Below are 24,361 nucleotides of genomic sequence, written 5' to 3'. Positions count from 1 at the left end.
CAAATGGTGGCTTCATCAAGCTGAAAAGTACATTAAGGTCCCAGACTACAGAAGGAGGCTTGAGAGGTGGTTTAACATTGAAAAGTCCCTTCATGAATCTAGATAACAAAGGATGAGCCATGAGAGGTTTGCCCTCTACTGGTAGATGAAAAGCAGTAATAGCACTGAGATAAACTCTGATAGATGTAGATTTGAGACCACAGTCAGACAGAGAAAGTAGATAATCCAACACCAATTCCACTGTCAAGGAGGTTGGATCATGATGATGAAGAAGACACCAGGAAGAAAACCTAGTCCACATTTGCTGGTAACATTGTTGAGTGGCTGGTTTCCTGGATGCTGCAAGGATTTGTCTAACAGGTTGAGAAAGATACAAAAGAGATGGACTCATCCCGAGAGAAACCAAGCTGTCAGGTACAGTGATTGCAGATTGGGATGCAGAAGAGACTCCTGATTCTGTGTAAGCAGAGTAGGAAATATTGGAAGAGGTATGGGCTCCCTGGAGCAGAGCTGAAGTAGAAGGGAGAACCATGTTGCCTGGGCCAGTGTGGAGCAATGAGAATCATGGTGGCTGCTTCTCTCTTGAGCTTGAAGAGAGTTCTTAACATGAGAGGAATTGGAGGGAATGCATATAGAAACAGGCCCGCCAATCCATGAGAAAAGCATCTGCTTCCAGCCGGAGAAGAGAGTAAAGCCTGGAGCAAAACTGGGGCAACTGGTGATTGTGAGGAGCCGCAAACAAGTCCACTTGAGGAGTGCCCCATTGAGCAAAGATGGACTGGAGGGTTGCAGAGTTGAGAGTCTATTTGTGAGGCTGAAGAATTCTGCTGAGGTTGTCTGCTAGGGAATTCTCCCCTTGAATGTAGATAGTCCTCAAGAACAGATTGCGAGCTATCACTCAAGTCCAGATTTTTTGGGCTTCCTGACACAACAGGAGAGAGCCCGTGCCTCCTTGCTTGTTGATGTAGTACATTGCTACTTGATTGTTTGTGTGAAGGAGGAGGACTTGAGGGCAGAGGAGATGATGAAAAACCTTGAGGGCATAAAACATCACTCTGAGTTCCAGGAAATTGATGTGAAATTTCCCTTCCCTGGCGGTCCAAAAACCCTGAGTCTGAAAATTGTCCATATGAGCCCCCAGGCATAAGGGGATGCGTCTGTCATGATGACCTTGTGATGAGGGGGCAAATGAAAAAGGAGACCTCTGGTTAGATTGGAGGAGGTCATCCACCATTGAAGTGACTGCAGAAGAGATGATATCACAGATATATGTTGTGATAGACGATCCGTCGCTTGAGACCACTGGGAAGCAAGGGTCCACTGAGGAGTGCGAAGATGTAGTTTTGCCAGTGGTATTACATGGACATTGGAAGCCATGTGGCCTAGAAGAACCATCATGTGTTTCATCCCTCCTCACCTAATGTTAAGAATATGTTAAATTGAGTGTAATTTAGTCCTTTTAAGTATTTTATGTATTGTATTGTCACCTAACAAATGTAAATTTTAATATGTACATCGCTTAGAAGTCTGATTAAGCGATTAATCAAGAAACCTAATAAACTTGAAACTTGAAACTAGAGATGGTTTGAAAAGGAAGGAGTTGCTGACACAGACGTAGGAGAGCCTGAAGGCGATCTGGAGGGAAAAACGCTCTCATAAGAATAGTGTCTAGGATTGCCCTGATGAACTGCAGATGTTGAGTCGGAAGGAGATGTGATTTGGGGAAGTTGACTTCGAATCCTAGTAGCTGAAGAAAATAAATGGTCTGAGATTTTGCTTGGATCACTTCCTGAGAGGATACAGCCTTGATCAACCAGTCGTCCAGGTAAGGAAAGACTTGGAAGTTGTGAGAGCGGAGAAATGCGGCCACTACAATCAGGAACTTCGTGAATACTCTGGGAGAAGATGCCAGGCCGAATGGAAGTACCTTGTACTGGTAATGACGGTGCTGAATTTGAAAACGAAGGTATTTCCTGGAAGCTGGATGAATTGGAATATGTGTGCAAGCTTCCTTGAGATCCAGAAAGCATAGACAGTTGTTCTGATGGAGGAGAGGATAAAGCAGAGTGAGGGATAGCATGCTGAATTTTTCCTTGACTAGAAATTTGTTGAGAGATTTGAGGTCCAGGATGGGTCTCAGTCCTCTGGTCTTCTTGGGAACTAAGAAGTAACGGGAGTAGAATCCCTGCTGCTGCTGAGAGAGAGGAACTTCCTCAAGAAGGGATTGAACCTCCTGCAGAAGAAGGGAGGACTGTGCAGGGTCCAAAACAGACTCTTTTGGAGGATGGTCTGGATGCAGGGTTTGAAAATTTAGAGTATAACCCTGAAAAATGATGTTATGAGCTCCCAGCGAGTTATGAAGAACTGAAGACGATCTCCGATGGGCTGAGGCAAAGTGTGTAGAATGGTGACATTGGCTATGCTCTGAATGAACATGACAAAAAGGCTGGGATGGTTTCTGAGGGGCAGCCTATTGTTTTTGAGGTTGTTGCTGTTGTCGCTGTTGCCTGGGCTGAGACTGAGGCTGGGCCATAGGCTTTGCAGCAAAACGTCACTAATATGACGATTGTGGCCTAAAGGGATGAGAAGGCGGAGGCTTTTTCTTGGACTTGACCAGAGTGTCCCACCTGATCTCATAGGCAGACAACTTCTGGGTAGCCGTATCCATTGAGGCACCAAAAAGCTCATCCCCCAGACAAGGTGCATTTGCTAGTCGGTCTTGATGATTGATGTCTAGCTCTGACACCCGAAGCCAAGCTAGACGCTGCATAGCAACTGCTATTGCTACCGCATGTGAGGTGAGCTTGAAAGTGTCATAAGTGGATCTAACTATATACTTGCAGAGCTGAAGCAAGTTGGTGATGAAGTGCTGAAAAACAGGAAGTTTACGTTCTGGGAGATATTTTTGAAATGTAGCCACTTGTTTCACAAGATGTTTCATGTAAAATGAAAAATGAAAATTATAATTGCCAGATTGGTTAGCTAACATGCATTTTGATAGAGACATTTGCCAAACTGGTCCATAGCTTTGCCCTCTCTACCAGGAGGTACAGAGGCATAAACACTTGACCCCGAAGATTTCTTTAATGTTGACTCCACTAGGAGAGATTCTTGTGGTAACTGCGGTTTATCAAAGCCTATGATAGGAACCACTCTATAAAGAGAGTCCAATTTGCGAGGAGCCACCGGGATGGTCAGAGTTGTTTCCAAGTTATTATAGAAGGTTTCCCTCAGGATATCATGGAGGGGAAGTTTGAGGAGTTCCTTGGGTGGCTGATCATAGTCCAAGGTATCCAGGAATTGCTTTGATTTTTTAGAATCAGCCTCTAAAGGGATGGATAGAGTCTCAGACATCTCCCTGAGAAATTTGGCAAAAGTTGACTTCTCAGATGGCAGAGGAGCCTCTTGAGAAGAATGCCGAGTAGAATTATCTTCTGAGGAATCCTCATCCTCAGAGAAGAGCTCCTGCTCAGAATCCCCCAGAGATCCAAATCTCTAGTAGTTCGGGGTTGGTGTCAAGCAGATGGTACCGAAGGCTCCAGTTGTTTTGACTTCTGCAGTACCTTTCCAGACCGCACCGACACCGTCTCAAGTGACGTATGTGCAGAAGATTATCAGCGTCGAGAAATCTTCAAAGTTGGTTCTTGCACCAGAATCGACGCCGGCACTGAAGACTCTTGAACAGGTGCCACTGGTGTCGATGGCTCAAACCGTACCGGCACTGGAGGAGTCAATATCGACATGGGAGTCAGCATAAGCAGCTGAAATTGCTCTTTTAATTCCTGCTGTATCAATTCCCTGATTTGCTGCTGAAGAGTGAGCACCGGTACCGCTGGCGTTTTAGCCGGTACCTTTGGTGCTGTTCTACGCTCTGCCAATGAGAAGGCTGATGTCGAGGCACTCACCGTAATCGGAGCGGAGCATTTTTTGGGGTACCTTGAGGTCGGCAGGACTTGACTCACTGCTGCAGTGACCTGAAGGGGTGGGGGAAGGCTTCTTATCTGGCTTACCCACTGCATGCGACACCGAACAGTGCTCTCCTGATGTCGAGAGTTGCGGGACTCATATGGAATATGCCGCTGACTGATGTCGAGTCTCCTTCCATGTCTGCACTGAAAAGAAGTCTCTGCTAGATGAGGCGATTTTTAAGTGTCCGCTTCTGAAGCGATGAGCAGCGGGAACAAGTCTCTGGACGATGCTCAGGCTCCAGACACTGAAGACACCAGTGATGTGGATCAGTTATTTAAATAGGGCAAGCACAACATCCACACTTTTTAAAACCCATTTACATTACATTACATTACATTACATTAGGGATTTCTTTTTTTTTAATTATTTATTTATTCAATTTTCAAAATACAAATCAAGATTTACTTGTACAGAAAGCTTTAAGTCAAGAAAATAAAAACCACAACATTATAAATTCGGGGATACCAATTAACTTAAATCAGCTCAAGTCCACAAAAGATCCAAAATGTAATTTATAAACGGAGAAAAGCAAAGAAATATTATTAAAGAAAACAATGCAAGTCAGCTGGTAAGGACATCTTAAATATTCTATACACCTCCATTCTTTTCCCTCTCTAGCCGAGAAAGAGAAAGGAAAGTTGTCAATTGGTAAGGCTCAAAGAAAACATATTTTTGGGAATTATATTGTATAACGCATTTACATGGATATCGCAGGAAAAAAGTTGCTCCAAGAGCTATAATTCCCGGTTTTGACATAAGAAACTCTTTTCTTCGCCGTTGTGTGTCCCTGGCTAAATCTGGGAATATTTGTATTTTGAGTCCCATAAATTCTTTTGCTTTATTTTTAAAGAAAAGTCTCAAAATCCAATTCTTATCCATTGTTAAAGCTAAAGTTGCCACTAATGTTGCAGGAGTAGCCATTTCTTTTTCTGATAATTCCAGTAATGCCGATACATCTATTGGTCCATGGCTATCTTCCTGTTGCTGAATTTGATTTTTCCTGGGAAGGTAGTACACCTGTGTAAATGGAGGTAATGAACCCTCAGGAACTTCTAATATTTCCATCAGGTATCGTTTTAACATCTCTCGCGGAGTAATTGTTGTAATTCGTGGAAAATTGATCAGTCTGATATTGTTGACTCTTGAAAAATTTTCAAATGTTTCAATCTTCCTTCTTAAGTTTACATTGTCCTTAATTAAAGTCTCTTGAAGCTGTTTGGAGGATTTTAATTCATTTTTGATACTGTCCAAAGATGTATTTGAGTCAGCAATATCTTGTTTTATTAAGGAAATTTCTTTTTCTTGGTCTTTCATTTTCCCCTCCACTTGCACTTGTTGGACATTAATTGTTTTCGCCATATTTGCCACCAGGTCCCACAAGGCATCTAAGGTAACTTCTTGGGGCTTAACTATGGTAGGAATTTGTAAATGAGTATTCAAAAGTTTGTGCTCACCATTCGACCGCTCTCCTCCACTTCCCTCTGCTTGAGTAGGTCCAGTTTCAGCTGTTACAGCACTCCCAACCATATTCAGGCTCTCCTGCAGAACCTGTGTGCCTGAATCGGCTCCCTCAACACAGCTCCGCGCAGCCTCTAGGGGAGAGCTCATCCCGACTTCCGGTGAGCTCTCAACCCCTGGGGAGCTGGTTGCACGGGGGTGCAGAGGAGGAGGTCTTACGTCGGGGCTCAGAGTGGTCTCAAGACTTCGGTGAGACACCTCCGTTCCGTTCCCACGGGGTGTCTCTAACTGCAGTCCCGACGTCATCATGGTGCCCTGGAATCGCCGAAACAGCGCTTCTATGTTGCCGGAGGTAGGTGTTCCGGAGCGCTGGGAGGCTCCACCAGAGCTCTTTCCCCTTCTTTTCGGCATTTTGAGGGAAAGAAAAACTAAACAAAACAGCTCAAAAGAGCTCAGAATCTTTAACAGTTGCGTCTGTTCGGCGACCTGCTTCAGCGGCTTGCATCCGCGGCCATCTTGGATCACATTAGGGATTTCTATTCCGCCTGTGCCTTGCGGTTCTAGGCGGACGGGACATTGATGGGAACACGGCCTTGGCAAAATCAAAGTCTGTTGCCAAGGTGGAAACGTAGGCCCTGCCGGGCCGAACCCGCAAAAGGGAAAGTAAAAATTTTTACTTACTTTTTTTTTTTTTAAACATAAAACAATAAAGAATATCGAAATAAACAAAAACTGACTAAAAAGTCAGAGAACAGCGAGAGCGGGAAGCCAGTGGAAAAAAGATTCCAACGATAGTTGAAAAGACGTGTCTCAGCTCTGTGGAAACTAAGAAACTGAAGGACCTCTTGACCTAAGTCAGGTAGAAAGGCACTCACGCATGCTCAGATTGGGCTATCGCAAACTTTCTAAAGACTTAAAGTGGCATTGCACTTTTAAAGTGGTCCATACCGGGGCTTCATCGGTGACGTCACCCATACATGAGAATGTATTGTCCTGGGATAATACAGTATACAGTTTATTGTTTACAATTTGCTATGATTGTCATTATGATACAAAGTTTCCAGTACAAGTTATACCTAATTTCACACACAAAAAGTTACAAATACTGATCCTGGTACAAATATACATCTCTTTGTAGTCTATTGGTCAAAGGTAGGGGTTTAGGTAAAGAGATATGTTTTTATTGCTTTTCTAAAGCTGAGAAGTCCTTCAAGGGATCTGATCTTCAGGGGCAGTCGATTCCAGTGACTCAGTATGAAGTGGGAGTAAGACCATTTCTTTGTGGTTTGCATTTGAAGGGCACGACCAAGGGGCGTTTTGAGGTGTATTTCGTCCTGGGAGCAGAGGGACTAGTTTGGTACATATGGAGGAAGCTTAGTCATTATGGAGGCCGGTGCCATGTCATGCAAGGATTTGAACGCTAGCATCAGGCCCTTGAAGACACAACATTTGTCTTCAGGCAGCCAGTGAGCTGACACTAGAGCTTGGGAGACAGGGTTGCAGTCATGGAGGGTTTTCGGATGCCTGATTACCACATTTTGAACATGCTGGAGATGTCGTACGTTCTTCACTATGAGACCGTTGAATAGTGCATTGCAGTAATCCATGCGGGAGAGTACTAAGGCATAGAGTAGTTGGACAAAGTCAGACTCTGAAAAGTAGTTCCTTATTTTTTGGAGTTGTCGCAGGTAGTAAAATGAGGAAGATACCACCTGAGCAATATGGTCGGAAAGCAACAGGTTGCAATCAAGGATTATTCCTAAGCTACGTACTTGGTCTTTCGCAGTTATAGTAGTCGAGTCCCAGCACAGTGAGGGACGGTCACGGTCACAAAGTTCTTTGTGGATCCAATTTTTGAGAATCTGGCCCTCAGTGTGCCGGCTGTGCACCCCCTTAGAGCGTGCACCCGGGGTGGACTGCCCCTCCTGCCCTTGGTACGCCACTGAGCCAACAACAATGGCTCTACCCCACACATCACTGGCATAAAAATCCTTCATTGTTCTCTATGAGCTACTGCAAAAACCTTATGCTTTTATGTTTAACATTTACAACCCCCAATGAGGTCCCCTATGAGGACTGTGTTATATATTAAGTTACATAAAAGCATATGGTTGTTTAGCATGAGGTTTAAACATAAAAGCATAAGGTTGTTACAGCAGTTTATAAAGAACATTGAAGGTTTTATATGCCGTTGATATGTGGGATAGAGCAGTTGGCTCACCAAATCACTGAGGTTTTTTCCTTTTCTGCTATAAGGTAATGTTCACACTGGTTGGATTAAACATTTTAATAGAGTGTGCAAATAGTGATAGAATTCAAAAATGTATGGAATAAACACAATTGAATTCTGTATGAAATAAGAATGGAATCAAAACAAACTTAATGGTACTTACGAGTAGATGGCAACTCCATTAATTGAGTGATAAAGCCAGTGTCAGGCAAACTATTATGGTCCGTGTCCCAATCATGGCTGGAAAGATCTGGTTGGGCCGGATTGGGCCTTTGACAGAAACTCCAGTCATTGGGGACTTCTATCGTCTGTGCCCTGAAAATGACAAAGATAGATCAAGATTAAGTATACATATGTAATACCACATAATATTATAGTATATGCTATGAGTTTATCTTGATGGGCAGACTGGAAGGATGTACAGTACAAGTCTTTATCTGCTACATAAATTTTAGCTGACCTCATAAAATTGAATATTTAGGGCCTGTTTTACAAAGCCACGCTAGCGGATGCAGTGCGATAATGGCCCTGAAGCCCATAGAGATTTAAAGGGCTTCGGGGCTGTTGTCGCGTGGCTTTGTAAAACAGGCTCTTAATGTCAGTACCTAGATATAGCTTGGCATTTAATTTCAGGGCATAAAGCTGGCGACGGACATAAAATCACTGACCTTCATTTACTCCTAAGACTTTGGTGAAATGTTGAGTAAAGATGTACTAAACCCTGGTAAATTTTCAAATATGACTACATATGAGCATAACTTTCAAAGTTAAGAGCATGAATCCTTTGATGTTGGCTTCAATAATATTTTAGAAAAAAATATTGTAATAAATAGAAATAAAACAAAATGAAAGAAAGTGATATTTTTGATTGGACTAATTAAATTAATTTTTTGATAGACTTGAATATAGAACCTTCTTCTTTAGGTCAGATTTTGCAAATCATTCAAAATAAATTTTTTTTTTAAATTAATCTTTATTGATTTTTAATCTAAAACAGTGTCATACAAATAACAAACAGTAGGTATTACATACATTACACTAATATCTATACAGGTAGCATATATATCATTCAAAATTTTCAGTTTTCTTACATATAACAATAACATAATATAACATAGTATATAGTATAAATGAAGAATAAAGTTATCCAAATGTCACCATCAATATTTATTCCCCTCCCTCCAACCCCCACCCCCCATGGATGTGTAAAGGTGAATGACCAAAAGGAAAGATAAGATAAATATACATTATTATAATTTTACAAATTTAGTTAATGGGCTCCAAACTTTATTAAATACACCACTAAATCCCCTACACTCCGCATTAATTCTTTCATATCTGTAAGTGGTGCACATGTTCACCCACCAAAAAGTATAACTTATTCTGTCATGGTTCTTCCAGTTACTCGTTATTAATTGAATGGCTATACCTGTCATGATCATAAATAGACGACTCTTATATTTATCTAGTGGGTTTCACGTGTAATATCGTTCCACAAATTATAGCCTCATATGATAGTGGAACGTTTGAATCCAAAACTAAATTTATTTGTCCCCAAATTGACTTCCAAAATATAAATATAAGAGGACAAAAATATAGCAGATGATCCAAAGTTCCTATATCAATATGACAATGCCAGCATCTATTAGACTTAGAACTATCTATTTTATTTAATCGAACCAGGGTCCAAAAAATCCTATGCAACAAAAATAACCATGTTTGCCTCATAGATGCTGACGCAGTACATTTCAATCTCCAAGTCCAAATTCGTGGCCAACGAGACACAGAAATATACTGTTTTATCTTGATGCTCCAGATGTCTCTAAGACTGTTTTTTGGTTTTTTGGTTTAAAAATCCAGAATTCAATTTGTACCACTGGGCAGCCTGATGTCCTACTAGATCAGTTTGGTAGCAAAGGATCTGCAGGCTAAAATAAGTTTTTAAATTTTTCCTTTCAGGGAACCCACACTGAATAGCCTGCTTCAACTGCAACCACCTATACTGTTCAGATTTTAAAATTCCAAATGATTGTTGCAGTTGTGAAAATTCAAGCAGATTTCCATTAGATATAACATCATCTAATGTCCGAATTCCTACCTGCATCCAGTTCTTCCAAGCGATCCCAGCACCGCCTATTTGAATCTTGGAGTTTAACCATAAGGACTGCAAAGTAGATTTCATTATAGGGACATCTGTTAATTTATCAATAAATTTAATTGTTTTCCAGGTGTCCAATAAAATCACATTTGTCCTTAGCATAACTAGGTATTTTAATATTTAATATATGAGACAATCACATCGGGGACATGATTTTCCACTCAAGATATAGCCAGTCTGGGTAATGTTCTAAGAGCTCAGGGAGGATCCAATACAAACCCTGACGCATTATATAGGCTTGATGATACCTACAAAAATTGGGAAAATTTACCCCACCCTCTGCAATTGATTTTTGTAGAGATACTAAAGCAATTCTTGATTTTTTCCCTAGCCAAAGGACCCTTGAAAATAAATTGGCAAGATACCCATTTGGTAGCAAATTACCGGCAAGATCATCATTTTGACTGTTTGAACTCTCCCCCACCAAGACAAGTGTAAAGGGTTCCATTGCTCACACATCTCCGTGACCTTTAGTAATAATGATCTTTCATTTATTTTCATTGTGTCTTCCAATTTAATCCATATCCCTAGATATTTAATACCATCATCCTTCCAAATAAAAGTAAACTCACCAAATAAACCTTTTGCACAATGTACATTCAATGGAAGAACCTCTGATTTACTCCAGTTTATTTTGTAACTAGAGAATTTTCCAAATCTGTTAATCAGATCCAGCAAATATGAGATGATAGATTCAGGATCCTCAAATGAAGCAAAATATCATCTGCATAAGCAGTAACTTTGTATTCGTGACATGCATAAGGAATACCATGTATCTCCTTCGCTTGTTTAATAGCCAACAATAAAGGTTCCAAAACAATATCAAACAGCAAAGGAAATAATGGACACCCTTGTCTAACTCCCCTCTCCAAACAAAACCGTTCTGAAAAAGTATTATTTATATATAATCTGGCAGAAGGGGAACTATACAAGGTTTGAATCATTTGTATAAATCCAGAACCAATACTAAACCAATCCATTGCCTGATACATAAAGGTCCATTCTACTCGATCAAAGGCCTTCTCTGCATCTAAGGACACAGAGAAGGCCGGATCCTCTATGTCTTTAGTCAAATTTAGCATATGAAAGGCCAATCTAGTATTATTTGAAGAATGTCTATGAGCAACGAACCCCGTTTGGTGAATACCAATAATATAAGGGAGAGCTTTGGCCAAATGTAAAGCTATTAACTTCGCTAATAATTTCCCATCTACATTAATCAATGAAATTGGCATGTAATTAGAAACCAACATGGGATCTTTATTTGGCTTTGGCAAAACAATAGTTATTGATTCTGCCATAGTACCTGTTATACAACCATTTTTCAGTTGATCTTGATATAAATTTAGCAAATGAGGTAACAAAATGTTTTGAAATGATGTATAAAATTCTACCGTATATCCATCACCACCTGGAGCAGATTCAACTCTACGGGACTTCAATGCAATTTGTATTTCTTTTTGTGAGATTGGTGCATCAAGATTTCCTTTCACATGCTCGGGAATTTTAGGTCCCTCAATCAACTTCAAAAATTCTTTGAGTTCAATCATTTTTATTAATATTTTAATGTATACATACATCTAAAGCATGAATGACAGTATCTTTGACAGTGATAACAAAAAGCATATACATTGACATTCATGCTACAGTATAATATCAAGTAATAGTGATATAACAGGAACAACTAACAAAACCAGAACTAAAAGTACTGGTCAGACGTAGTGGTGAATGTATAATAATATTTTACATAGAATGCTGTATATATCATCACAGTGTCTATTGTGCAGAGTAATATTCAGCATATTAACCTCATAATCCTAGTATCACAGTGGTCACAGCAGTATTATCGTTACCTTCAATATAATCATTAGTGTCAGTAGCATGGTTAGGGTCTCTAGGTCCACAGGGGCCACGACAGCTCGTAATTCACAACCCATACTCCGTTAATGTAAGTAACGATGACCACATTGATTCAAATCTGGATATATAGCCCTTCCGAGTGGCAGCCACTCTCTCATATTTTGCATATAGACATACAGTGTTCCACCATTCAATGTGGGATACATTAGAAAAGTCTTTCCAGTTAGATAGAGAAACTGGAGCAATGGAACTTTATCTATTGGTATCATCATGTGTGAGCTAGTTAAACTAATAAGTAATTTTGGGTATGACAACTGTTCTTTAATCCCTAGGAAAGAGCAAATTTGTGACCAGACTGAATGCCAATAATCATGTAATAAGGGGCAGTCATAAATCATATGTTGTAACGTCCCTATTGAAAGTTTACAGGACCAACATATTCCATCCATCTTCTCTGTTTGTAGTTTTGAAAGTTTACTTGGTGTCCAAAAAGCACGATATATCAAAAAGAAAAAGGACTGATACAGTGCTGCCGAACTAGTCATTTTATAAATCACAGTCCACATTTGAGTCCAATCTACCTCCTCTATGGGTATCCCTAATTCTTCACTCCATTTTGATTGTGTAGTATGTTGGGAAGTGGACCTATACGATTGGATCAATTTATACCAGTTTGAAGCTTCTTTTTTTTTGAAAGCAAATAATGTGCAATATTTCAAAAGATCAGGGTCTTTCCATTGTTCTGATTTATTACGTATAAGGTCACGAAAAGCGTGTTTGAGTTGCAGCCACTGAAAAAATGTAGACGGGGGAAGACAATATCGAGTTCTTAGGATATCATAAGGTATCCAATTGCTGCCATCATATAAATGACCTAAAGATTGTATGCCCGCAGACTTCCAACGTTTCCAATTTACTGTGTTGTTCTGAATTTGTACAAAGGGATTGTTCCAAATCAGAATATGTAATGAACTGTCCCATTTATGAGGTAAAAGTTTGTTCATTGTGTTTATAGCAGCCGTGGTGGCCTCTAGCACAAAATCCTTATGAGTCAAAAATCCCGAAGATGAGACAAAGGCCAGTGATGGAAGTGAAGTCCACTTATATTTTTCTATATCAAAAGTTATCCAAATATTATCATCCCTCACATTAGTATCATGCAAAATCCATTTAGCCCCTTGTCTAAGTAGGAAGGCATAGTGGTAATCCAAAAAATTAGGAAAATTAGTACCACCCTCGCATTTGGGCAATTTTAATCTGTTTAGTGCAATTCTAGGAGTCTTATTATTCCACAGAAATTTGGTTAGCAATTGATCTACTCTTTTGTAGAATGATGGGGGAAATAAAACTGGTAACATATTTAGGGGATATAGGATTTTTGGAGCTATCATCATCTTAATCGTTTCCATTCGACCCCACCAAGACAGATTTATGGGACTCCACCTAGCAGTGAGCGTAGTAATCATATGTATTATATCTTCCATTGCAAACTTAATAGTGTCCTCAATCGTAGGTCTGAAATGTATTCCTAAATATTTAAGTTTTACTTGAGACCACTGAAAATTATGATCTGTAATAGTATTTTGTAATACATGTTTATTTAGTGGGAGCAATTCTGTCTTAGAAGTGTTGAGTTTGTAACCTGAGTTTTGGGAATAAGAACTTATTAAGCGTAACAAACTTGACAGCGAGTTAGGATCAGTATAGATTAGCACATCATCCGCATACGCAGAAAGTTAACACCCATTATTTTAGGAGATTGACGAATACTAATAAGTAAAGGCTCTAGCGCTAAATTAAATAGTAATGGGGATAATGGACATCCTTGTCGGGTACCACGTGTGGGGTAAAACAATTCCGAATTTAATCCATTAATTCTGACATTGGTAGAAGGTTTAGTGTATAACATCCGTACCATTGATATAAATTTATTAGAAAACCCAAACCAAGACATTGTTTGAAATAGAAAATCCCATTCAACCCGGTCAAATGCTTTTTCAGCATCAAGCGCCAAAGCCAGGAAGGGATGGGATGAATGCTGGGCAATTTGAATAATTGAAGTGAACAGTCTGGTGTTATCACTGGCAAGTCTACCTTGCATGAATCCATTCTGTTCTTTACCTATCAATGCAGGTAATACTTTTTGAATTCTATTAGCTAAAATTTTTGCATATATTTTTACGTCTACATTAATTAGGGAGAGTGGTCTATAATTCTGTATTTTCAACGGATCCTTCCCTGGCTTGGGTAACACTATTATGGACGCTTCAGTAAAAGTTCCCCTAATATCTTCTGTGTCATAGTAATAATTAAACAGCTGGCATAACTGAGGTGCTAATATATCTTGAAATGTAGAATAAAATTCGCCTGTGTACCCATTTGGTCCCGGGGATTTTTTCTTAGCCATCAAAGACAGAGATGCTATAATGTCGTGCCCGGTAATCTGAGCTTCTAAGTGATCGTTATGTTCTGAGTTTAATTGTGGTCTTTGAAGAGACGATGTCAAAAATACTTTCGGGTCAGAGTGAGACATTTCTGTAGCGTATAAAGCTTCATAAAATAATTTAAAGTGTTGGATGATTAGTTTGGGGTCTGTATGTTTAGTGCCTTTGTCATCTAAAATAGCATAAATATAGGATTTCTCCTCACGCATCTTTAAATATTGAGCTAATAAATGTCCGCTTCTATTGTTTGAACTATGATAAGACGCGGATTGCATGAATAACGTGTTCCCAGCCTGAGAACTTAACGTTAAATTATATTTTAATCTACATTCTCTCAGTTGCTGCAACAGCTGCATATTTGTTGGATTCAGTTTTCTAATCTCAGATGTTTGATCAATAAGGGATTTTTGGGTGCTTTTTTTTATTCTTGCTTGATAAGCAATTATACAGCCTCTAATATATGCTTTACATGTGTCCCATAATGTTACTCTGTCAACTTGTACAGTATCATTCACCTCAAAGTATTCAATTAAAGCATTCCTTATGTGAGTAGTGAACTGTGGATCTTCTAGCAATGCATTGTTAAATCTCCATGTAGATGAAGTCTGTCTAGGTAATAGATTGTCCAAGTGTATTTCTATAGCAGCGTGATCTGAAATCGATATCTCATTAATCATTGCACTTATTAAACATGGAGTTAAACACTTGCTTATGAGAAAATAATCTATTCGAGAGTAGGAGTTATGGGGTGGAGAATAGAAAGAGTACTGCATCTCCATCTGATGTAGAAATCTCCAAGAATCTATTAAATTTAACTGAGACAACATATTGTGTAAGCTAACATAGTAACATAGTAGATGACGGCAGATAAAGACCCGAATGGTCCATCCAGTCTGCCCAACCTGATTCAATTTAAATTATTATTTTATTTTATTTTATTTTATTTTTTCTTCTTAGCTATTTCTGGGCGAGAATCCAAAGCTTTACCCGGTACTGTGCTTGGGTTCCAACTGCCGAAATCTCTGTTAAGCTATGCCAGGCCTTCGTGATTCTATAAGGTACAGTGGATTTCCGATCAAGTGATGGTTCTAAAACTAAATTAAAATCCCCAGCTATAACGTAAGCTTGGGCATGCTCTGCCAGGGCTAGTGAAGCGAGGGTATCAAAGAATAACGGATCATCAATGTTCGGGGCATAAATATTGAATATTACTATAATGTATTGTACCACTTGAATCTTTACCATATTCCATCTTCCCTCTAAATCATTTTTATGTGCGAGCATATTTAGATTTTGACATGACTTAATCAACATTGCAGTACCATTTTTCTTGTTTACCGCTGGCGAATAATAAACATCTTTTGCCCAAGGAACTTTTAATTTTTGACTTTCAACATCTGTTAAATGTGTTTCTTGAAATAATAATATATCCGGAGATTTGCGAGAAGCATATGTTAGTATCTTCTTTCTCTTAATTGGATTGTTAAAACCCTTTACATTTAGAGAAAGTAATCTCAATGGCATAAGAGTGGAAGTATCTGTTGTTTTAAGCTGCCGTAGCCCCTGTGAACCAGATCATGTCTCAGCCCTATGCAATGTATATTACCAATGTACCATACGTCTGTACCAAAATACCACATCTGCGTCAACCTAACAACATAATGGACGCAAATATGATAGAAATATCTATGGGAAGCGAACAGGTGAGAAGCAGCACAACTCTTCCCAGCCACTAAATGTAACCAATAAAATCCTATCGCTAACCTCTATGGGAAAGCCTATTACAAAGACAATGGTGATATCAACAAGACAAATGGTAGAGGATAAACTCCATCATGTACCCTCTAATCAGTAACATGTTTTAAAGTCCTTCAAGTATATATTTATAGAGCATGAAACAAAACAGGGCAGTATGAATAAGACAAACCCATATTGTCAGTACAATGCCAGAGTCTATATTGCAATACATATTGTAGAATATAGTTACTAGCAGGGATTCATTCAGGCCACGTACATAAAAAAAGTTGACATAACATAAACTATATATGAAATAATAAAAGTATTAAATCGGAGAAAAATAAACCTCAATTGTGAGAGGTTGGGACTACACAAGTACCCAGCCCTCAACACATCATCACGGGTTTATAAAAAAACACCGCATACATAGAAATAAATCGGGCTTCCATTCATATCAAGTCACATTTTTTTCAAGAACTTTTTTTGTATAATTACAGCTGTAAACACCCAATTCTATGTGTTATATGTGTCAACAATTAGTGACCAGAACCCCAAGCTTGACTATAGTAGTAATGAAGGCTACAGCTCCGTTTCAATTGTGTAAGGCGTTTTGGAGGCACAGAATACAAAAATCATAATTAAGGAAAAGTACACTCATCTGAAAGTATGAAATTTCAACAGAGGCTTTCAACTCGTAGTCCCGACAGAAAAGACTTTCTGTTTCGCCCAAAACAGGCTACTTCAGGGGATATATGCCATCTTCGAATGTCTCCTTGCTTCTTACAATCCGATGGAAATGAAGCCGGCTCCTCTCCATTTTGAGAGGAGCCGGCTTCATTTCCATCGGATTGTAAGAAGCAAGGAGACATTCGAAGATGGCATATATCCCCTGAAGTAGCCTGTTTTGGGCGAAACAGAAAGTCTTTTCTGTCGGGACTATGAGTTGAAAGCCTCTGTTGAAATTTCATACTTTCAGATGAGTGTACTTTTTCCTTAATTATGATTTTTGTATTCTGTGCCTCCAAAACGCCTTACACAATTGAAACGGAGCTGTAGCCTTCATTACTACTATAGTCAAGCTTGGGGTTCTGGTCACTAATTGTTGACACATATAACACATAGAATTGGGTGTTTACAGCTGTACTTATACAAAAAAAGTTCTTGAAAAAAATGTGACTTGATATGAATGGAAGCCCGATTTATTTCTATGTATGCGGTGTTTTTTTATAAACCCGTGATGATGTGTTGAGGGCTGGGTACTTGTGTAGTCCCAACCTCTCACAATTGAGGTTTATTTTTCTCCGATTTAATACTTTTATTATTTCATATATAGTTTATGTTATGTCAACTTTTTTTATGTACGTGGCCTGAATGAATCCCTGCTAGTAACTATATTCTACAATACGTATTCAATATATATTTATTAGTCATTACGATTGTATCCCAGAAATTTGTTAGAGTCTATAGTGCCACATATAACAATGATTTAACTAATAGAGCACTAGATAATGTTATATGTAATGGCGTGAGAAGTCAAGATCTATTACTCTATAATAACCCTTAAAAATCCAGGGATATTAATCCAGACCAGTAAAGTATAATGTTTGTAATTCCCTAATAGCAGTTCAGTATACTCTTAAGTGGTTAATTATAATGGAATGATTTAGTTAATGCAGTTACATGCAATATGAAGAGTGAACCGTATAGGATTGTAACAACATTTCACTATATGTATATAAGATAGTGTGTACAGTATTATTTTAAACAAGGAAGTAATGAATTGTAATATGGGAAATTGTCAATTTGTATAACAGCAGGTCATGAACTGAATAAACTTATAACATCAGTTTACTGCAGGTGTATGTGGCGCTATGAATTACAATGACTTAACTAAGGGAGTGGTAATATTAGATAATAAATCCTGTGCCAATTTACTTAGCATCCAAGTATGAACTAAATATACTTATGTCAGCAGTTCAATGCAAGTGGGTATAGTGATGTGAATAAAAACAATTTAACCAAGGAAATGACAATAGTTACTGGTAAGAACCAATTACAGGTTTGTGAAGTAGAAACCGGATAACCAATATGACATCAGATCACTATAAGTGCATAAGATAAGATGCATGGTACTGATTAGTCAAGCAGATAATGCCTAGCATAGGATAGACCAGTTTACAGAACCATATAGCATTAAACCGATAAATTCATAGCACCAGTACACTGCAAGTGTATGTGGTATTATAAATAGATTAATGAGCAAAAACCAAACAAAGCTGTGTCAATGTGCATGTCTATATGAATGTCAATAATTTAACCACTGGAGTGATAATAATTACTGGGGAAAACAAATTATAAAATAGTGAAGCAGAGCATGAGCCGAATAAACTTATGACATCAGTTCAATGATAATGTATGTGATAGAATGAATAACAATGTCTTAAGCAATGAAGTGGTGATATTTACCATCAAGAACAGATTTGCAGATTAGTGATCGAAAATCAAGAAGGAAAAGAAAAGAAAAAAAGGAAACTTATAATATCAATTCAACATCAATGTATTTGTTGATATATCTGTCAATAAGTCATCCAGAGAAATGATGATAAAATCTGGAGGGAACAAATTATAGGTTATTGAAGCAGGGACCAAATAAACCAAGTAACACCAGTCCACTGTAAATGTATAAGATGGGGTGTGTGATATTGATTAATCTAGCGGTCGATGGTTAGCTTATAGTATGCCAATTTATCAACAGGAAAGCATTGACCGAATAAACATATGACATCAGTCCAATGCTAGTGTGTATGGGAGTATGAATGACCTTGATTTAACCAGGAGAGTGCTGATACATCTAGTAGGGACAAATTTGCTAAGTAGTGATCAGAAATCAAATAAAACTTACGATAACAGAACTATGACAGTGTATTTGTATGCATGTATGTTAATAATTTAGCCAAAGGAATATTGATGCTTATTGCTTAAAACAGGTTACAAATTAATGAAGTAGGAACCGAATAAACCAAATAACATCAGTTCACTATAGATATGTAAAATGAAATATGTAGTGTTAATTTATCAAGCAGATAGTGGTTGATATAAATATGGTAAATTACAAAGGTAAAGCATGAGCTGAATAAACCTATAACATCAGCTCAATGCAATTGCATATGGTGTGTGATATTGATTAATCAAGCGGGCAATGGATAGCTTATAGTATGCCAATTTACTATCAGTAAAGCATTGACCGAATAAACATATGACATCAGTCCAATGCTAGTGTGTGTGGGAGTATGAATGACCTTGATTTAACCAGGAAAGTGCTGATACCAGCAAGTAGGGACAAATTTGCAGAGTAATGAACAGAAACCAAATAAAACTTACAATAACAGAAATATGACAGTGTGTTTGTATGCATGTGTGTTAATAATTTAGCCAAGGGAATATTGATGCTTATTAATTAAAACAGGTTATAGGTTAATGAAGTAGGTACCGAATAAACCAAATAACATCAGTTCACTATAAATATGTAAAATGAAATATACAGTATTAATTAATCAAGCAGGTAGTGGTTGATATAAAATATAGTAAATTACAAAAGTAAAGCATGAGCTGAATAAACCTATAACATCAGCTCAATGCAATTGTATATGGTAGTATGAATGACATTAAGTTAACCAGGGGGATATTGTTAATTATCAGTAAGAGCTAAAGTGCATATTGATGAGCAGAAACCAAAAGCAGATGTCTAGCTATTTCTATCATCTTGTCAAACCAAATGTGAATATCCAAGAATACACAAAAGCATATTGACGCTTTCTGTCTGATAAAGCTTGCAAACAGTATCAAAGAAATACCATAAGCTCTTCGCATATCCTCATAATAACAGTTTGTCATTAAATGAGTTGTCCTGGTATTGATTGTGCAATTCGTCTGGCTGCTGTAATCGAAGGCCCAAAGAAATATAGGCAGTAATACAAGGTGGTAAAGGCATTAAACACTTTTTGAGATCTTATCAGTATTTTCTTAAGCCACTAGCTTTTGTGATCGTAGACTTAGGCAGCAAAAATTATGGCGTTGTACTGCAGATACTCATGACGTAATGACGTTGTTATCTTTGTATGGCGTGAAAATTTTGCGCCAATAACCACATGGCTCGTCTTCAGGAAGAAGGAGATAGCGCCATATTTGTTAAGTTAAAAACTTGAAATGACTTTAAGGAAAATTCTTTTTTGATGAAATTGAGAGGTTACTTCTTCATTGCAAAAGGCCTTGCTGTGTCTTTATTCGGTTGTTGTCACATTTATTAATCATAGCAAGCAGGATAACATGTTTCACCATTGTCTTTAACCGAACTCTTATTCTTTGAATAGCAGAAAACATATTAATCATATCAAGGGAAAACAACTTCAATTGTTACGATCATACTACGTCGATAGATGAAGGGCTCATTTCTTCAATGTAATCCGCTAGTGCAGCCGGTTCTGTAAAATCTTTGGTATTATTATTAAGAGTTACACGCATCCTCGCTGGGTACATCATCCCATATTTTGCGTTTAACTCTTTTAGTTTAGGACGGTAAGCTAACAGTTGTTTCCGGAGCTGTGCCGTTTTCTTACTTAAATCCGGGACAAATAATATGGTGTATCCATCAAGTTTCAAAGGCGATTTTACTCTTGCTCTTGCCAATATTTCTGGTATTTGGCTGTATCTTAGTAGACGAAACACAATCGGGTGCGGGTAGCGGGCATTGGTTAGCTTGTGCGAAGGGACCCGGTGTGCCCTGTCTATTTCTAGCGGTTTATCAAATTTAATATCTAGTATTTTCGGAATGAAACTTTCCAGATATTTAACCATATCTGTTGATTCAGACCCTTCTGGTATTCCCAAAATTCTAAGGTTATTACGCCGAGAGCGGAGATTTGCGTCCTCCAGTTCTCGTTCTAAATTAGCAATTTTTAAAACTTGTACCTGGAGTTCTTTAATGGCTGTTTGATGATTTGATTGCTTGTCCTCAACAGCAGTTAATCGTTGTTGGAATTGAGTAACATCCTCTCTCATGTCGGCTAGCTCAGATTTTATTTCAGCAACATCAATGCCCACATCAGCAAGCATGGTTCTCAGTGCTTTAAGCTCAGCCATGATGTTCTGGGAGCTATCTTCATCCTTGGTTTCTTCTGCCGACTTTTTGGGAGATGGTGGATCAGGCTTATGCCGTTTTCCCACTTTGGAAGTTGCCATATCTTTATAAAGGGTTCTTACAATAAGAGGTCCTCAATATTGTTAGTAGAAATTGGATTAAATCTCGATTCTGTAATGATGTGGCTGGAGCTCAAAAGTTATGCTGCCATCTCTTCACCGGCTCGCTAGCGCCCCCCAACTTCAAAAATTCTAACCCATCTTCTTTTTTAGTTAAATAATGCTCAGAAGAATGCAAGCTGGTATAGAATTTCAAAAACTGTTTTAGTATATTATTATTTTTATAGTGAAGTTAATTATTTTCATCTATAATTGTAGTAATATTTATTTTCCTCTTTTTTGCTTTTAAATAATTAGCTAGTAATCTTCCCGCCTTATTCGAATTTCCATAATACAAAGCCTTATGAGTCACCAACTGTTTTCTAGCCGAGATAAAATTTCATTATACCTAAATTTTGCTTTTAAAAAAGCCTGAAAAGTATTTAGATCACAATTTGATTTCAATTGTAGTTCTAAATTTTTAATATTTTTTTCTAAAATAAGAAAGTCTTTATTTAGTTGTTTTCTAATATATGAAGAATACGGTATTATATTTCCTCTCATAGTAGCTTTAAAAACTTTTGATCTTTGAAGATCTGGATATATGATATAATGCAACCTCCTCAACTGTAAATTTTTCAAACTGTTCATTGTTTTCCAGGAATATTATATACATTTAAACATGGGGGTCCTTTTATCAAGCTGTGGTAGGGTTTAACGCGGGTAATACCGCGTATTAAACTGCCTGCTATGCTAGCCGCTAACACCTGCATTGAGCAGGCGTAAGTTTTTTAGCCGGCTGCGGGGGTTAGCGCGTGATAAAAGTCCGACGCGCTAACCCCGCTAGCGCGGCTTGATAAAAGGACCCCATGATGGCAGATAAATGCCAAATGGCTTATCCAGTCTGCCCATCTGCAGTATATATTCATATATACATCTTTGATAATGTGTGTATGCTGAAGAAAGACCATGAAACTAGGGCTACCCTATGGCTCCAGAAAAAGGAGGACAGACTGAGACATCTGGATTTTACTTCCACTGAAAGCAATGGAAGTAATGAGGACAGACAGATACATCTGGGTTTTACTTTCATTGAAAGCAATGGTAGTAAGACTCAGATGTTTCAATCTGTCCTCTTTTTTCTGGAGCTACTGTATATAGTAACCCCACATGAAACCAAGCAGTTCCCAAAAATCATTCTACTAAATTCTGCAGTTTTACAGAGGGAGCTTAACTGTCTTTGCACAACTAACTTCAAAACCATAGGCAAGATTACAGATGCTGCCTGCCTGCAATAAATAAAAAAAGCCAATTACTAGTACGACCTGAAAGAAAAGGAATTCATTCAGGCTATGTGACTGAAAAGCAATTCAGACTTTTTAGATTACGCCACTTGCAGTAGAATTTAATTTGAACCAGTTGATCTCATTTGCTCACATAAAGCCATTATTTGACAGGGCACTTCAACACATTTGTACTCTTTTCCCATCTTTACTCTTCAACCCCTCCCATTAGTAGCCCAGTCCCTGACATCTCAAAAAGACTTATAATAATTCAACACTGTTACACAGCTTGACAGTTATATTTAAATTAAATAAAGCATCAGACTTCTGGAATAAATTGCTAAATCATATAAAAATGAGAGGTTTCTTCATCAGGGAAAATGTGGCTTTTGTTGTCCTTAAGCTCATGCAATGACCCTGGATAGCTCAAATCTGAGCTTGTGGGATTTAACAGCTCTTTCTCTGAATGGATGCAAGATGAGGTAATGCTATTCAAAGAGGCACTGCAACATTACATGGAGAACTCGCATATCCCAGCCCGGGTTCTAACCTCTGTAATTATATTTACTGGATCGATGCAATTTCTGAACTTCAGGTACTTGCTTCTCTGCTGAAAGATAAAGTGCCAGTGTTCCCAGGCTTAAGTGGATTTTAAATTGACATTAGGAAATGCATATGGAGCTAAAAGGGACTTCAAGCAGTGAATAAACCAGTGTTACATGATCATGTACTAAAGTTTTTCAGTCTGCAGACTTCCAAGTAAACTTTTTCTTCTTCAACTTCCCTATGGCATGGCATACAGCTGAAAAATGAAACCATAAATTGCAATTCACTTTATAAGTAACTCAGAAGAAAGAGCAGCCTAAGAGATTCAGCAAATTTCTCTTTATCAAAGAATTTTAAAATGAATGTACAGCAATGTTGAAAAAAAGCATCTTTTTAAATTGATTTTAATCATCCTTTGTTATGCCCATATGTTATCAGGGCATTTGCTCAGTTAATGTTTGTTTAAATGTGTATTAATATAATGGGTGCTCTGTGGACTCAACTACCCAGAAAGCTTTGCTTCCAGTGGTTTGGGCTGCTTCCACAGAGAATGGGCCTGCCTCCTTCTTCAGTCTGGAGAGAGCAGTGGCCATATTTGCTGAGTACATGCTAGAGTGAGAGCATGAGAGTTGTGTTCTCCCAACAGGTTTTTCACCCTTTAATTCTGACAATCAAATACAGCTTAGATTACACTTCTAAGTCTGGAGAACGGTGTCATCAGGAAAAAATATTTTGATTATATTCAGCCTATTTAATCGATTATTCCTGCTCAATTGGGTGGTTTTTCACCCCAAACATCCTGGTGGGTTTATTTTATAACCTCTTCACCCACTACCCACTTTGCCCTCTCCTACCCATACTGGTGCTATGATGTAAACATAAACAAACAAAAAAGACTTTTCCTCTCTCTGTTAAATCCTAGCTCATGTTCGGGGTCTAACACCAGCTCTGGCAGGATACACATTTCAAATCTGAACTATTGCAATCACAAAACAAAATAAAATTATTTTTTCTACCTTTTGTTGTCTGGTCATTATTCAAATCATGTTGGTCCCAGGCTCTGCAACAAATGTCTTCTGATAACTTGCTTGCCAGGGTCTCTTGCCCATTTGTTGTTTTCTTCTTTCTCCGTGGTAACCATCCATTTTCCATCTCTGTCCTCCCTTTCCATTTCCCTTCCCTCCCCCGGAGGTCTGGCATCTTTCCTTTCTTTCCCGTAGCTGCAGCGATGGACCCCACCATCTCATAACATAACATAAAACTCACTTGTATACCACAAATACCATCAAGTTCTATGCGGTTCACAAAGACTAGTAATACAAATTAATAAACATCCAATATCTAACTTCCGAAAGATTCCCTAAAAAGATACGTTTTTAAGGCACGTTGAAATTGTTGATGCGAATTTGGGAATATGAATATGAGTTAAATCCTTAGTCCA

The 24,361-nt window shown here is 38.2% G+C and overlaps 1 protein-coding gene across 4 annotated transcripts in view; it reads right to left on the bottom strand.

Annotated features, from left to right (window-relative positions):
• LOC117363387 overlaps nucleotides 1-24,361 on the bottom strand; it is a 247,984-nt gene that overhangs the window by 69,612 nt on the left and 154,011 nt on the right. For all 4 annotated transcript variants that reach the window (XR_004540043.1, XM_033950999.1, XM_033951000.1 and 1 more), the window contains exon 2: nucleotides 7,821-7,972. Coding sequence is in view for 3 of the 4 variants with exons in the window: in XM_033950999.1 (XP_033806890.1) it covers nucleotides 7,821-7,972 (152 nt within the window). In the remaining variant the exon portion in view is untranslated. The remainder of the gene's footprint in view (nucleotides 1-7,820; nucleotides 7,973-24,361) is intronic.

This window comes from Geotrypetes seraphini, chromosome 7 (genome assembly GCF_902459505.1).
Source record: "Geotrypetes seraphini chromosome 7, aGeoSer1.1, whole genome shotgun sequence".
Lineage (NCBI taxonomy): Eukaryota > Metazoa > Chordata > Amphibia > Gymnophiona > Dermophiidae > Geotrypetes > Geotrypetes seraphini.
This window is presented reverse-complemented; position numbering and strand designations above follow the sequence as displayed.